Source organism: Squalius cephalus (assembly GCF_949319135.1).
Source record: "Squalius cephalus genome assembly, chromosome: 10".
NCBI classification, from domain to species: Eukaryota; Metazoa; Chordata; class Actinopteri; order Cypriniformes; family Leuciscidae; genus Squalius; species Squalius cephalus.
The window spans coordinates 25,336,840-25,353,669 of NC_137131.1; the positions used below are offsets into that span (position 1 = coordinate 25,336,840).

Consider the following 16,830-nt stretch of genomic DNA (forward strand, 5'->3'; position numbering starts at 1 on the left):
ACCATCAAAATAAAGTGTTACCGACTAAACAAAATAATATTATCGTCCCAGTGCCTTCTCATTATTCCCGGTGGATAATACCTAGATGAATTCCTAGGTGTCAAATCTCATTTCAAGCTCTTCAAATGTTCAAATTTGGTACTGTCACTATAACAAATGAAGTTTGGCTGTGTTTGAAATGGCATACTAATGTGTACTATTCATGCTATTTCTATAGTATGCTGTCTCCATATTGTGTGTACTGTGTGCATATTTAATTTAAATAAAACATTACTGTATCCCATTCTATCTTTGAGTCGTTGGGCCCTATTTTAACGATCTGAAACGCAAGTATCAAATGCGAAACGCAAGTAACTTTGTGGGCGGATCTCGGGCGCTATTGCTATTATACCGGCGGGATAAATGACTCTTGCGCCCAACGCAAATCTAAAATGGGTTGGTCTGAAGTAGCTACATTACTCATAGGTGTGGTTTGGGCGTAACGTGCAATAAACCAATCACAGCGTCATCTCACATTCCCTTTAAAAGCAGGCGCGCTTGTTCCATGGCGGATTGCTATTATAACGGCAGATTTGCCAGGCGCACGCCAGGAGCGGTTCACAGCCGAGGAGACCAACGTTCTTGTCAGGGCCGTAAAAGACAGAGAAGTGACATTGTATGGGGATGGGAGAAACCCACCCAAATAAGCTTCGGTTAAACAGGCTTATAATAATTTGGGTAAATGTGTAAGCTAGATTTATGCCTATTTTTTCACATCTTCATGGACACCACAATGATTTCCCTCGTGTGGAATATTTTTCCTTGTAATTATGTATGGTTTGCAAAAATGTCAACTGCTGCAGCTGTGTAGATGAGAGAAGGAAAGTGTATACGCGTTGTGTACACGCTACATTATGGCCAAGCATGCGCCCTTAAAATAGCATCTGAATGCGCCACTGACTTTAGACTAGGTTTTTCCTGGTCTGTGGCGTAATTGTTTTCTGGAACTGGAAAATAGCACCAGGGAACGTTTGCGCCGGAACACGCCGCCTCTTTTTGCTGAACCCCCCCCGGGAGCGCAAGTTCATTTCCTAATTTACCGACGTGCGTCTGCCGAGGGAAAAGTCCGCTGTGCGACAGGTGCAAAATAGGAATGAAACATGCGTCAGTGTACAAAGTCAATTGCACTGGGTGCAAGATAGGGCTCATTATGTGATTGGACAACCAAAAGACATATTTACACAAAACTGGATTAAAATTGCACAAATTAAGCTTTTACATATTCTGTACGGTTTCACATACTATTTCAGGTATATACTGCCTAGTAAACAGTGTTTCATAGCATAGCATTGGCAGAATGCAAGATTATCAGTGAAAGATTTTGGTCTCTTCCTCACATAAAGATATCATACACCTGATCTCAGAAATGTCATTTAAACTGGTTTTCGAGGACCACTGAGCCGGGCCAAAACTCCATCAGTACAGAAAATAGAGGTAAATCCTAAAGTGTCCTTATGACTGACTGCTAGCCAAATTTAAAATTCATGAATGCATTTCTGCATGAAAGCTTGTCTTATATTAATCCATGCTAGATGGCACTTTTACCTCAGTTATAAAATTAAAAGGTTTGCTTCTAAGTATGAAGCAGAAAAAAATCAGCAGCTTAAATAGAAATCATAAATGTTAGTGTCCTCCATGACCAGTTGCTGTAGCCCTTATTCTTAGTGTTGTTCCTCATTAAGTTGGCTTGAGAGAGCCAACTTACTGAAATCCTATTTAAACTTATTATTATTAAGTTGGCTTGAGAGAGCCAACTTACTGAAATCCTATTTAAACTTATTAAGTTGGCTTGAGAGAGCCAACATATTGAAATCCTATTTAAACTTATTATTATTATTATTATTAAGTTGGCTTGAGAGAGCCAACATATTGAAATCCTATTTAAACTTATTATTATTAAGTTGGCTTGAGAGAGCCAACTTACTGAAATCCTATTTAAACATATTATTATTATTCTTCTGAGACTAAAAAAAACTAAATGGATCTCCTCCTAGAGCTTTAACTCTACATACTCCAAATTCGGCTCAGACACTCAAACTGATCTGACTCGAGTTGCTATATCTTTTCAGACTGATCGGACTTACGGTTTTCCTAAAAATGACGATCAAAACTCAAAAAAACTAATTCAAAAACTCCATTGACTTGCATTGGGGAGTTCTAAAAAATTCAAATCCAGATGCAAACTGACCAACCGACGAAAATTCAAATCTAAACACCTTGAAGACTAAACCAAACTGCCGTTCTATATACTATATGAGCCATTGAGACTCATTTAAACTAATGAACTCTAAACTCATACACTTATAAACTAATTAACTTATAAACTCATGAATTCATAGACTTATGAACTCTTAAACTCATAAATTAATAAACTCTGAACTCTTAAACTCATTTAAACTTATAAACTCTAAACTCATTTAAAACTTATAAACTCTAAACTCAAAAACTCTAACACTTATAAACTCATCAATTTATACACTTATAAACTCTAAACTCATAAACTCTGAGTATGTGTGTGTGTGTGTCACACACACACACACACACACACACACACACACACACACACACACTAAACTCATTTAAACTTAAACTCTAAACTCATTTAAACTTGTAAACTCAAAACTCGTAAACTACTTTAAACTTCACACCACTTTAAACTTAAGTTAAAGCTTCCAGCTCCCAAGCAACTCCATAGCAACCAAACTTGAGTACCCTAGCAACCGTTTTGCAAGACCTATATCTCTGTATCAGAACATCGTATAGAGATGAGGTTTGGCTCTTTTGACTCATGCTAGCAAACAGCACTTCCAACATGCTACACATGCTAGCAGTGAATAGCTACATGCTAATAGTAATGAGTTAAGTGCTATATCATGCCAAGATCATGCTAAGAACTCTATAAAGACTCCATAGTAACCATCTGTGACAACTACCAACCACGTAGTAACATCATAGCAACCACCCAGAATACCTTAGCAACACCATAGCAACCACCCAGGACACCCTAGCAACCGCCTAGCAACCACCTAGAATACTCTAGCAACCACCTAGCAACACCATAGCAACCACCCAGAACAACCTAGCAACTGCCTAGCAACCACCCAAAACACCCTAGCAACCGCCTAGCAACCACCCAGAACACCCTAGCAACCACCTAGCAACACCCTAGCAACCACCCAGAACACCCTAGCAACACCCTAGCAACCACCCAGAACACCCTAGCAACCGCCTAGCAACCACCTAGAATACTCTAGCAACCACCTAGCAACACCATAGCAACCACCCAGAACACCCTAGCAACTGCCTAGCAACCACCCAAAACACCCTAGCAACCGCCTAGCAACCACCCAGAACACCCTAGCAACCACCTAGCAACACCCTAGCAACCACCCAGAACACCCTAGCAACCACCTAGCGACACCCTAGCAACCACCCAGAACACCCTAGCAACCACCTAGCAACACCCTAGCAACCACCCAGAACACCCTAGCAACCACCTAGCAACACCCTAGCAACCACCCAGAACACCCTAGCAACACCCTAGCAACCACCCAAAATACCTTAGCAACTGCCTAGCAACACCCTAGCAACCGCCTAGCAACACCCTAGCAACCACCCAGAACACCCTAGCAACCACCTAGCAACCACCCAGAATACCCTAGCAACCGCCTAGCAACAGCATAGCAACCACCCAGAACACCCTAGCAACAGCATAGCAACCACCCAAAACACCCTAGCAACCGCCTAGCAACCACCCAGAATACCCTAGCAACCGCCTAGCAACAGCATAGCAACCACCCAGAACACCCTAGCAACCGCCTAGCAACCACCCAGAATACCCTAGCAACCGCCAAGCAACACCATAGCAACCACCCAGAATACCTTAGCAACCGCCTAGCAACACCATAGCAACTACCCAGAACACCCTAGCAACCGCCTAACAACCACCCAGAACACCCTAGCAACCACCTAGCAACAGCATAACAACCACCCAGAACACCCTAGCAACCGCCTAGCAACACCATAGCAACCACCCAGAATACCCTAGCAACCGCCTAGCAACACCATAGCAACCACCCAGAACACCCTAGCAACCGCCTAGCAACACCATAGCGACCACCCATAACATCCTAGCAACCGCCTAGCAAAAAACGTTCTGGTCCAAACTTTCTCAAGCCAACTTAAAGTTTGTCTCGACGAACTTTTGCATCTAGTTAAGTTGGCTTGAGAGAGCCAACTTACTGATATTGTACTTAAACTTATTAAGTTGGCTTGAGAGAGCCAACTTATTGAAATCCTATTTAAACTTATTATTATTATTATTATTATTCTTGACGGAAAAAAATCTGACTCAAACTCCTCCTAGAGCTTTAACTCTACATACTCCAAACTCGGCTCAGACACTCAAACTGATCTGACCAAGTGTGCTATATCTTTTCAGACTGATCGGACTTACGGTTTTCCTAAAAATGACGATCAAAACTCGGAAAAACTCATTCAAAAACTCCCATTGACTTACATTGGGGAGTTCTAAACTCACCAACCGACAAAAATTTAAATCTAAACACCTTGAAGACTAAACCAAACTGCCGTTCTATATACTATATGAGCCATTGAGACTAATTTAAACTAATGCACTCTAAACTCATACACTTATTAACTAATTAACTTATAAACTCATGAATTCATAGACTTATGAACTCTTAAACTCATAAATTAATAAACTTTGAACTCTTAAACTCATTTAAACTTATAAACTCTAAACTCATTTAAAACTTATAAACTCTAAACTCAAAAACTCTTACACTTATAAACTCATCAATTTATACACTTATAAACTCTAAACTCATAAACTCTGAGTGTGTGTGTGTGTGTGTGTGTGTGTGTGTGTGTGAACACACACACACACACACACACACACACACACACACACACTCTAAACTCATTTAAACTTAAACTCTACACTCATTTAAACTTGCAAACTCAAAACTCGTAAACTATAAACTTCAAACCACTTTAAACTTAAGTTTAAAGCTTCCAGCTCCCAAGCAACTCCATAGCAACCAAACTTGAGTACCCTAGCAACCGTTTTGCAAGACCTATATCTCTGCATCAGAACATCGTATAGAGATGAGGTTTGGCTCTTTTGACTCATACTTGCAAACAGCACTTCCAACATGCTACACATGCTAGCAGTAAATAGCTACATGCTAATAGCGATTAGTTAAGTGCTAAATCATGCCAAGATCATGCTAAGAACTCTGTAAAGACTCCATAGTAACCATCTGTGACAACTACCAACCACCTAGTAACACCATAGCAACAGCCCAGAATACCTTAGCAACACCATAGCAACCACCCAGGACACCCTAGCAACACCCTAGCAACCACCCAGGACACCCTAGCAACCGCCTAGCAACCACCCAGAATACCTTAGCAACTGCCTAGCAACACCATAGCAACCACCCAGAACACCCTAGCAACCGCCTAGCAACCACCTAGAATACTCTAGCAACCACCTAGCAACACCATAGCAACCACCCAGAACACCCTAGCAACTGCCTAGCAACCACCCAAAACACCCTAGCAACCGCCTAGCAACCACCCAGAACACCCTAGCAACCACCCAGAACACCCTAGCAACACCCTAGCAACCACCCAAAATACCTTAGCAACTGCCTAGCAACACCCTAGCAACCGCCTAGCAACACCCTAGCAACCGCCTAGCAACACCCTAGCAACCACCCAGAATACCCTAGCAACCGCCTAGCAACACCATAGCAACCACCCAGAACACCCTAGCAACCGCCTAGCAACCACCCAAAACACCCTAGCAACCGCCTAGCAACCACCCAGAATACCCTAGCAACCGCCTAGTAACACCATAACAACCACCCAGAACACCCTAGCAACCACCCAGAATACCCAAAACACCCTAGCAACCGCCTAGCAACCACCCAGAACACCCTAGCAACCAACCCAAATACCCTAGCAACCGCCTAGCAACCACCCAAAACACCCTAGCAACCGCCTAGCAACCACCCAGAATACCCTAGCAACAACCTAAAATACCCTAGCAACCACCTAAAATACCCTAGCAACCGCCTATCAACCACCCAAAAGACCCTAGCAACCACCCAAAATATCCTAGCAACCGCCTAGCAACCACCCAGAACACCCTAGTAACCACCCAGAACACCCTAGCAACCGCCTAGCAACCACCCAGAACACCCTAGCAACCACCCAAAATACCCTAGCAACCGCCTAGCAACCACCCAAAAGACCCTAGCAACCACCAGAAATATCCTAGCAACCGCCTAGCAACCACTCAGAATACCCTAGCAACCGCCTAGCAAAAAACTTTCTGGTCCAAACTTTCTCAAGCCAACTTAAAGTTTGTCTCGACGAACTTTCGCATCTAGTTATTATTATTCTTCTTCTTCTGAGCGGAAAAAAATCTGACTCAAACTCCTCCTAGAGCTTTAACTCTACATACTACAAACTCGGCTCAGACACTCAAACTGTTCTGACTTAGTGTGCTATATCTTTTCAGACTGATCGGACTTACGGTTTTCCTAAAAATGACGATCAAAACTCGGAAAAACTCCCATTGACTTGCATTGGGGAGTTCTAAAAAATTCAAATCCAGATTCAAACTGACCAACCGACGAAAATTCAAATCAAAATACCTTGAAGACTAAACCAAACTGCCATTCTATATACTATATTAGCCAATGAGACTCATTTAAACTAATGAACTCTAAACCCATACACTTATAAACTAATTAACTTATAAACTCATAAATTAATAAACTCTGAACTCTTAAACTCATTTAAACTTATAAACTCTAAACTCATTTAAACTTAAACTCTAAACTCATTTAAACTTATAAACTCAAAACTCAAAAACTCTTAAACTACTTTAAACTTCAAACCACTTTAAACTTCTTAAGTTTAAAGCTCCCAGCTCCCAAGCAACTCCATAGCAACCAAACTTGAGTACCCTAGCAACTGTTTTGCAAGACCTATATCTCTGTATCAGAACATCGTATAGAGATGAGGTTTGGCTCTTTTGACTCATGCTAGCAAACAGCACTTCCAACATGCTACACATGCTAGCAGTGAATAGCTACATGCTAATAGCGATTAGTTAAGTGATAAATCATGCCAAGATCATGCTAAGAACTCTATAAAAACTCCATAGTAACCATCTGTGACAACTACCAACCACCTAGTAACACCATAGCAACCACCCAGAACACCCTAGCAACCACCCAGAATACCCTAGCAACACCATAGCAACCACCAAAATACCCTAGCAACCGCCTAGCAACAGCATAGCAACCACCCAGAACAACCTAGCAACCGCCTAGCAACAGCATAGCAACCACCCAGAACAACCTAGCAACCGCCTAGCAACACCCTAGCAACATCCTAGCAACCACCTAGAATACCCTAGCAACCGCCTAGCAACACCATAGCAACCACCAAAACACCCTAGCAACCGCCTAGCAACATCATAGCAACCACCCAGAACACCCTAGCAACCGCCTAGCAACACCATAGCAACCATCAAAACACCCTAGCAACCGCCTAGCAACATCATAGCAACCACCCAGAACACCCTAGCAACCACCTAGCAACACCCTAGCAACCACCCAGAACACCCTAGCAACCGCCTAGCAACCACCCAAAACACCCTAGCAACCGCCTAGCAACCACCCAGAATACCCTAGCAACCGCCTAGCAACAGCATAGCAACCACCCAGAACACCCTAGCAACCACCTAGCAACCGCCTAGCAACCACCCAGAACACCCTAGCAACCGCCTAGCAACACCATAGCAACCACCCAGAACACCCTAGCAACCGCCTAGCAACCACCCAGAACACCATAGCAATCAACCAGAATACCCTAGCAACCACCTAGCAACAGCATAGCAACCACCCAGAACACCCTAGCAACCGCCTAGCAACACCCTAGCAACCACCAAAACACCCTAGCAACCACCTAGCAACATCATAGCAACCACCCAGAACACCCTAGCAACCGCCTAGCAACACCATAGCAACCACCAAAACACCCTAGCAACCACCTAGCAACACCATAGCAACCACCAAAACACCCTAGCAACCGCCTAGCAACAGCATAGCAACCACCCAGAACAACCTAGCAACCGCCTAGCAACATCCTAGCAACCACCAAAACACCCTGGCAACATCCTAGCAACCACCCAGAATACCCTAGCAACCGCCTAGCAACACCATAGCAACCACCAAAACACCCTAACAACCGCCTAGCAACATCATAGCAACCACCCAGAACACCCTAGCAACCGTCTAGCAACACCATAGCAACCATCAAAACACCCTAGCAACCGCCTAGCAACATCATAGCAACCACCCAGAACACCCTAGCAACCGCCTAGCAACCATCCAAAACACCCTAGCAACCGCCTAGCAACCGCCCAGAATACCCTAGCAACCACCTAGCAACAACATAGAAACCACCCAGAACACCCTAGCAACCGCCTAGCAACACCATAGCAACCACCCAGAACACCCTAGCAACCACCCAAAACTCATAAACTCTGAGTGTGTGTGTCTGAGTGAGTGTGTGAGTGTGTTTGTGTGTTAGTGAGCGTGTCTGTGTGTGTGTGTGTGTGTGTGTGTGTGTGAGAAAGTGTGTGTATGTGTGAAAGTTAGTGAGCATGTGTGTTTGTCCGTGTGTGTTAGTGAGCGTGTCTGCATGTGTGTGTGTGTGTGTGTGTGTGCGTGTGTGTGAGAGAGAGTTAGTGAGCATGTCTGTGTGTGAAATTTAAACTAACAAACTCATCTATCTATCTACTTCAAACTAATTTAGACTTCAAACTACTTTAAACTTTAAACTACTTTAAACTTCAAACTACTTTCAACTTTAAACTAATTTAAACTTCAAACTACTTTAAACTTCAAACTACTTTAAACTTCAAACTACTTTAAACTACTTTAAACTTTAAACTAATTTAAACTTTAAACTACTTTATACTTCAAACTAATTTAAACTTTAAACTAATTTAAACTTCAAACTAATTTAAACTTTAAACTACTTTAAACTTCAAACTTCTTCAAACTTTCTGGTCCGGCTTTCTCAAGCCAACTTAAAGTTTGTCTCGACGAACTTTTTAATCTAGTTCCTAGTTCCTGTTTTCCCTGCATATAGTAACAGTTTCTTAGACACTCTTTTGCTTTCCTTTATTTTCTTTATTAATAAACAACTATCACTGTAATCCCTCAGCAAAATCTGTTTACACTTTTCTTCTGTAATGTCTGTAAATACATTTGCTAGCATCCTCTGTCATTGGAAAGGAGGATCATGGCATCTGTCAGCAATACGAGTGTTAGTTCACCCAAAAATATCTTATTAACCCTAATACCAAACCCCTATTAACCACTAGTACTATCTTCTGTGGACCATAAAAGATTTTTCTTTTAAATGTTTATGCAGCTCTTTCCAATACATTGAAAGCATAGTGACTTCACACAAATAAAGCACTATAAATATTTAGCCTCATATAAGATATACCTAAGTCTTTTGAGGCTTTCAACTTTCTGCTTTCCTAACCAAACACAATGCAACAAGCAGCACACTAAAAAGGTATCTCTTCCATGAGTTTTAACTGGTCCGTGATCATACATTGTCACATTTCCATTTCTGCCAGGAAGCCACACACTATCGAAACCACATATTAAACATGGCTTTGGACTGTGAACGTTTATAATTAGATTTGAAATAGCAAATCTCTCAAATTCTTCAAGGAAAATCATGAAAAGTATAGTGTCTGATGAAGCATTACAGAATGAAAAAAGGTCTGAAAAAAACAATGAAGGTGCACAAAAAGAGAGAAACTATTCTGTTTTTCAAATCAAATCACCTATTCAGATTTGACCCAATTTCTAAAAGAGTATTTTTAGAAATATATTTTTCTAAAACAATATTTATCTAGTAAGAGTCGTGCGCTGCCGCATTCGTGCATGCTGTTGAAGAGTGCACGCTACAAGCTCAGTATAACGGCTGCCAGGGCAGGAAAGTTTGTTTTTCGGAGGTGAGAGACTTTGAAAAGAACATTAGAATAATGACACTGACGTACAGTATAACCTGACAACATCTCATCTGACCGCGAATACTGAATCTGGGCAACGTGTTTTTCTCAGGCAGTCTTTACTTAAACTGCATCTCACAGAATTGTCAACTGCTTTCATGCGCATCTTTCAAAATAAAAGTCTTGCATCAGAAAAACTGTATTACGGTTGTTGTCGTTTCTTTGATTGCACACTCTGCGGCCCACTCAAAACGGTCTTGTGACCCACCAGTTGAGACACACTGCCCTAAGAGTCCCTGGTCCCTGGCCCCAAAAACTTTGAGAACCCCTGTTTAAGTATACTATATTATATACAAGATTATAGTGCACAAGTTGTATGGACTACTTTTGTATGGATACCTTTATTACAAAGATCTCCCCGTGTTCAACATACCTATTGCTGTTGGCCAGTAGTTCTCTTTCATAGGTTTATTCATCGATGCGTTGCCATGATGCAATGGGAACACCCTTCTGGCGGTGCTGATTGTCTTAACCCGTATAGAATCAAGCCAATTTATTGTCTATGGCGCCGGCGCCGCTCTTGATATAGTGAACTCACCATCTGCTCCTCAGATTTTCCTCTTCAGAAGTAGTTTATCTGGCCCAATTTTGTGCACCAGCAACCACATTTAGTGGAACGTGCTTTGTTCTCCTCTTGGTGAAGCACAATGAATCTTCGTCATTGTCAGCTGCTGTGCTCTCGCGTCATTGCAAGAGACAACCTGCATGGTAAGTGTGTGAAATGCACATGAGGCTATTTATGCCGCTTCTGACTGCAAGTTTCACTTGCTTGTTTTGATAAGGATTCATCTGCTTTCCTGCCTGCTGAGAGTTTCTTGCATGTGCCTTTGTGCTCTCTGGAGGTGGAAAGACCCTCTCTTTTTGTTACAAGGGGTCAAAATGGGTGTGGTCTGCCACCATAAGGTTATCACAACAGACACCTCCCTGACTGGTTGGAGTGCGGTCTTTGAAAGCAGAGTGGCTTGCACGGTGTGATTTTCAGAGCTGAGCTGGTTCTGTTGTCTCAGCTCCAGGGCAGGATTTGGCAACCTCAACCCGAGATTTGGAACCTATGGCTGTGGCTGATGAGGGGCGATTGCTAGTGGCTTCTGGTCTTCCCGCTGATGTTCGGGAGACCATTGATAACGCTTGTGTGCCTCCTACTAGATGGCTGTATTTTTCCAAGTGGAAGGTCTTTCATGTCTTGGTGTATGGCATGTGCGGTAGATCTGGCCTTGCACAGAGTCTTGTAAAGGTGTTTCTGTGACCCAGGCCTCGTTATGTACCCAAAGTTTTGCCCACGTCATTCCGCTCTCAAGTAGTCGTGCTTCATTCTTTCTGTCCACCTCCCTTTGCCTCCACGGAGGAGGAGAGGCTTCATTCACCCTGTTCGGGCTTGAAAGGTGTATGTGGACCACTCTGGCCAGTGGCGCAAGTCATCTCAGTTGCGTGTGTGCTTTGGGGCCAGCCACAGAGGGCTTGCCACCTCTAAGCACAGCATCTCTCATTGGATGAGAGACGTGATTTCTTTGGCTTATGAGGTGCGGAAGCTCCCTTTACCTCTGGGTATTAGGGCTCACTCTACTAGGAGTCTCATGTCTTCCCAGGCTCTTTTAAGAGGAGTCCCTTTGGGCCAGATCTGGCAGCTCTTAGCTTGTGTGGTATATTGTTCCCATTGCGTCATTGCTACGCAGTGCTGAGTGAACCTATGAAAGAGAACATCTTGGGTTACTCGGGTTACCATGTTCTCTGAATAGGGTACAAGATGCTGCGTTCGCTGCCAAGCTCCTCTCGCTGAGGGGGCCTCTTAGGTAGAAAATCTGAGCAGCAGATGGCACGTTCACTATTTCACTATATCAGCCAATAAATTGGAGTGATTCTATATGAGTTCATACAATCAGCACTGCCCGAAGGTCAAATCTAGAGCATAACCAAAAAATAAAATAAAAATAAAATAACTCAGTAAATAATTATTTCATGATAAAAACCTTAATGTCCTCCAGACTGAATGTCCGGACATCTCAGTCACATACATCAGAACGCAAATAAATGCTTGAGACGCTGGCTTTCCTAAAGAGCTCCTTCACGTCTGTGCTTCTTTAAGATGGATGAGCAAAGTTTTGGATGAGCATCTCCCTTGCTGTTCAGTCTCCCAGTGAGAAAACCTGATTTACTTGGCAGATGTCATGCTGGGAAACCACAGCCTTTTCTCCATCCCTTTCCTGCAGTGTGTATGTGTGTGAGTGTAGATACAGTATACGGGTGAATTAAATTCAGGTGGAATATGGTTGGACATCCTCCCTCTCCCTCTCTCTCACACAGATCACATCCTGGTTTGTGTTTGATAACACTGTGCTGTTCTCTGGCTGATATACTGACAAGGCCTCCTGATCTCCTTCCTGTGTTCTTCCTCTCTCTTCCTCTTCTCCTCACAGGTTTGGCCCGACGGGTCTCAATCTATCTTGACAGAAGTAAGCAGGGAGGTGAGTGCTTCTCTCTCTTCTTTCCTTCACCTCTGTTTGGTGTTTGCATATGTGAGATTCAGCCACTAATGTTTTTCTATTTCCAGTTATAGCCTAACATTTTTCTCTACATCCATTCGATTGGCTCTTTTTGTTCTTTCTTCAATTCTGATTGGTGAAAGTCAAATCTGTCCAGTATTTAATTGGAAAATTTGTTTGTTTGTTTTTTAAGCTCTTAGCTAAAATTAACAAACACACAAGGGATGTGGAATCTGTAGGAATTTACAATTGATGGGCATTTTTGTTGAAACGTGGATTTCGTGTGGGCTTTCTCATTGCTCTTGTTTATTATAACACACATATGAAGAAAGGCAATAAAATATTATGTAACCTTTTAATTTTAGTAATATTCCCTGAGTAATTTCACCATCAGCATAAGTGTGTCTGGGCGACTAAATAATGTATATATTTTCTTCTTACATACATTTATTATTTATAATATGTATATTTTTAATACATTTGCATGAGAGCAAAATGTATGAATGTTTGCATAAAATATATATGAGTATAAAGTGTAGACTATGAATGTGCATTATAAAATATATGAATATAAGAGTAAAATGTAAGTATCATATAGTTCACTTGGCAGATGTGTATATAATATACACACACACTCACACTCACCTAAAGGATTATTAGGAACACCATACTAATACTGTGTTTGACCCCCTTTCGCCTTCAGAACTGCCTTAACCCTCTGGGGTCTGAGCTGTTTTCTGGGCCCTGGAGGTGTTCTGACATGCTCTGACATTTGTGCTTATTTCTGTTACTTGTGACATTTTCATGGCTAAAGTCTAATTACACTGTATTCAGCACAAACTCTGCTACAATAATATACCAGCAGCATGTGTGTAAAAGTTTGTAGTTTTGAGATAATGACATTTATGCGTGGTTTGTGAAAATACAAAAAAAAATTCTCACTGAAATAAGGTCATGAAACCCATACTGATTATTTCTTCACAAGACTTTTGGAAATTGTATGACGTAGCCTAGAATATTTGCTCTAAAACGATGTGAAAATCACCCTGACTGCTCATTCAGATAAGACAATATATTGATTTAAAATTTTTATGACGTGTTTTGTGCGACAAAGCTTTATGCGGGAGCTCATTAATATGTAAGCTTTTCACACCTGAGAAAGACAAAGACCCTCCCCTAACGGCCCTATTAGGAGCTATCAGGCCCTATCATTCTGAGCAACCTTGCACAAAGAATGAGGAGATTTAAAAAAGAATGGCTTTTAGATTGTTTGTTTGATTTATTTACAACACAACATAATCCAAAGATACACAACAAATGACAAAAAAGCACTCATTGAAACCAATGATCCAAAGACAGAGACCTTTGTGCCATTCCTAAAAACATTGTACATACCTTTCATTTCCAAGGTGTTTGATTTTCACTTTACCATGTTCATGTACAGAGACTCATGTGAATGTTGAAGTCAGCAGGACTCAGTGGCATCTGGGCCCTGACAAAAAAAAAAAGTGAACATACTGATATCAAGAGAAAGGCCTGCACGATTTTGGGAATACATTTTAGATTTTTCTGGTTAAAATTGCTTTTTAAAATTCACAGAATACACACACACACACACACACAAATGTTTCCAACAATAATATAATGAACACCAGGTTTGTTGTGCCTTGTAGGCATAGGCTATGCACAGTGCTGGGTAAAATAATAACAATAACCATAGCAGCCTATAAATCTTCCAAAATATTTCAGTAACAACTAAGCTAGAGAAAAATATATTGATTATCATGTTACTTCAAATGTTTCTATTCGTTATGATGATATTAAATGAGATAATAGTAAAAACATGAAGCCGTTTGGTGCGTTTTGCTTTTCGAATGTATCAAATATGATACATTCAAACGCGATCGCGCTCAAATATAAAACATTATGGTTACCATATACATATCTACGTTTGAGCAGATATCCACAAACACAGTAACAGTAAACACAGGTCTAAATATTATAATATTCACCATATATCTAGCAACAGTTCAACTGCAATGTGAAATTTATGCAACAATAACAAACTAATATGTAAGAATGTCTTACCTTACATCTTTCTTGTCTTCAAATCGCATTCTTCTTCTGAGGTAGCCTAAATCCAATGTAAGCTCACGGTGCGCCTTTCAAACTCGACGAAAAGCAGAGACTTGTGAAGTGTTTTGGTGTTTTGTTTTTGAGGTAATGAGCGCGATCTGCATGTGAATGTGGAGATTTGCATGTGAATATCTTTTGCGCGAGTGGGTGTGTTCAAATTAAAAATAATTAGGAAGCGTTTGAGAAGCTGGACATCTTGTTGGTTTTATACAAATTACTTAAACAGAGAATATTTGTTTTCAGTTTGAATCCAATCATTTAAAAGTACACACTTAAATGTTTATAAAGGTATATGGCTCATAAATGTGTGACAAGTATTCGCTGAGTTTTGTTTCAGTTTATAGACGTGCTCAAGAAAAAAAAGTTCACCGCGACGGAGAGGCAGAACGCACACCCTGTTTATTTTCTTTATTTTACAAAAGCACAATGTTTTGATTTGATTGTAAGTGGACACATACAAAAGTAGAAATATCACAGATTCTTTTTTTATATTTCTTTTTTCTGTATGAGCATAAATGACGGAGTAATTTAAGTTTATAGTTCTACAATGTGAAGAAAATCCAGCAAAACGCGCGGGCGCGTTTGCCGACCTCAGAGGGTTATTTCTACGTGGTATTGATTCAACAAGGTGCTGAAAGCATTCTTTAGAAATGTTGGCCCATATTGATAGGATAGCATCGTGCAGTTGATGGAGATTTGTGGGATGCACATCCAGGGCATGAAGCTCCCGTTCCACCACATCCCAAAGATGCTCTATTGGGTTTCGATCTGGTGACTGTGGGGGCCATTTTAGTACAGTGAACTCATTGTCATGTTCAAGAAACCAATTTGAAATGATTCGAGCTTTGTGACATGGTGCATTATCCTGCTGGAAGTAGCCATCAGAGGATGGGTACATGGTGGTCATAAAGGGATGGACATGGTCAGAAACAATGCTCAGGTAGGCCGTGGCATTTAAACGATGCCCAATTGGCACTAAGGGGCCTAAAGTGTGACAAGAAAACATCCCCCACACCATTACACCACCACCACCAGCCTGCACAGTGGTAACAAGGCATGATGGATCCATGTTCTCATTCTGTTTACGCCAAATTCTGACTCTACCATCTGAATGTCTCAACAGAAATCGAGACTCATCAGACAAGGCAACATTTTTCCAGTCTTCAACTGTCCAATTTTGGTGAGCTCGTGCAAATTGTAGCCTCTTTTTCCTATTTGTAGTGGAGATGAGTGGTACCCGGTGGGGTCTTCTGCTGTTGTAGCCCATCCGCCTCAAGGTTGTGCGTGTTGTGGCTTCACAAATGCTTTGCTGCATACCTCGGTTGTAACGAGTGGTTATTTCAGTCAAAGTTGCTCTTCTATCAGCTTGAATCAGTCGGCCCATTCTCCTCTGACCTCTAGCATCAACAAGGCATTTTCGCCCACAGGACTGCAGCATACTGGATGTTTTTCCCTTTTCACACCATTCTTTGTAATCCCTAGAAATGGTTGTGCGTGAAAATCCCAGTAACTGAGCAGATTGTGAAATACTCAGACCGGCCCGTCTGGCACCAACAACCATGCCACGTTCAAAATTGCTTAAATCACCTTTCTTTCCCATTCTGACATTCAGTTTGGAGTTCAGGAGATTGTCTTGACCAGGACCACACCCCTAAATGCATTGAAGCAACTGCCATGTAATTGGTTGATTAGATAATTGCATTAATGAGAAATTGAACAGGTGTTCCTAATAATCCTTTAGGTGAGTGTGTGTATATATATATATATATATATATATATATACTGTGTGTGCTATGCACAAACGTCTTTCTTTGCGTATCATTTCAGTTGAGCTGTTTGAAAGTTTATATTACTTAATTAGGTGCAAGCTCATTCAGTTAGGCATAACACCGGAATTTTTTGACCAGTGAAGACAAACCAAACTCATGATGAATGTGCCTCATAAAGGTTTTTTTTTTGGTTTTTTTTTTTTTCTTTTCTGATGTGAAATTCTCCCTTGGCTTCTCCACTTATATCTTGCAGTGTTTGGAGGGA

General features: G+C 41.4%; 1 protein-coding gene across 4 annotated transcripts in view; it reads left to right on the forward strand.

The window, feature by feature from the left end:
* The window catches only part of rptor (regulatory associated protein of MTOR, complex 1), a 409,250-nt gene that overhangs the window by 359,978 nt on the left and 32,442 nt on the right, over positions 1-16,830 (forward strand). For 2 of the 4 annotated variants that reach the window (XM_079882546.1, XM_079882547.1), the window contains exon 30: positions 12,595-12,642. The exons of the other annotated variants lie outside the window; for them this stretch is intronic. In XM_079882546.1, the coding sequence (XP_079738672.1) occupies positions 12,595-12,642 (48 nt within the window). The remainder of the gene's footprint in view (positions 1-12,594; positions 12,643-16,830) is intronic. 4 annotated transcript variants of the gene reach the window in all.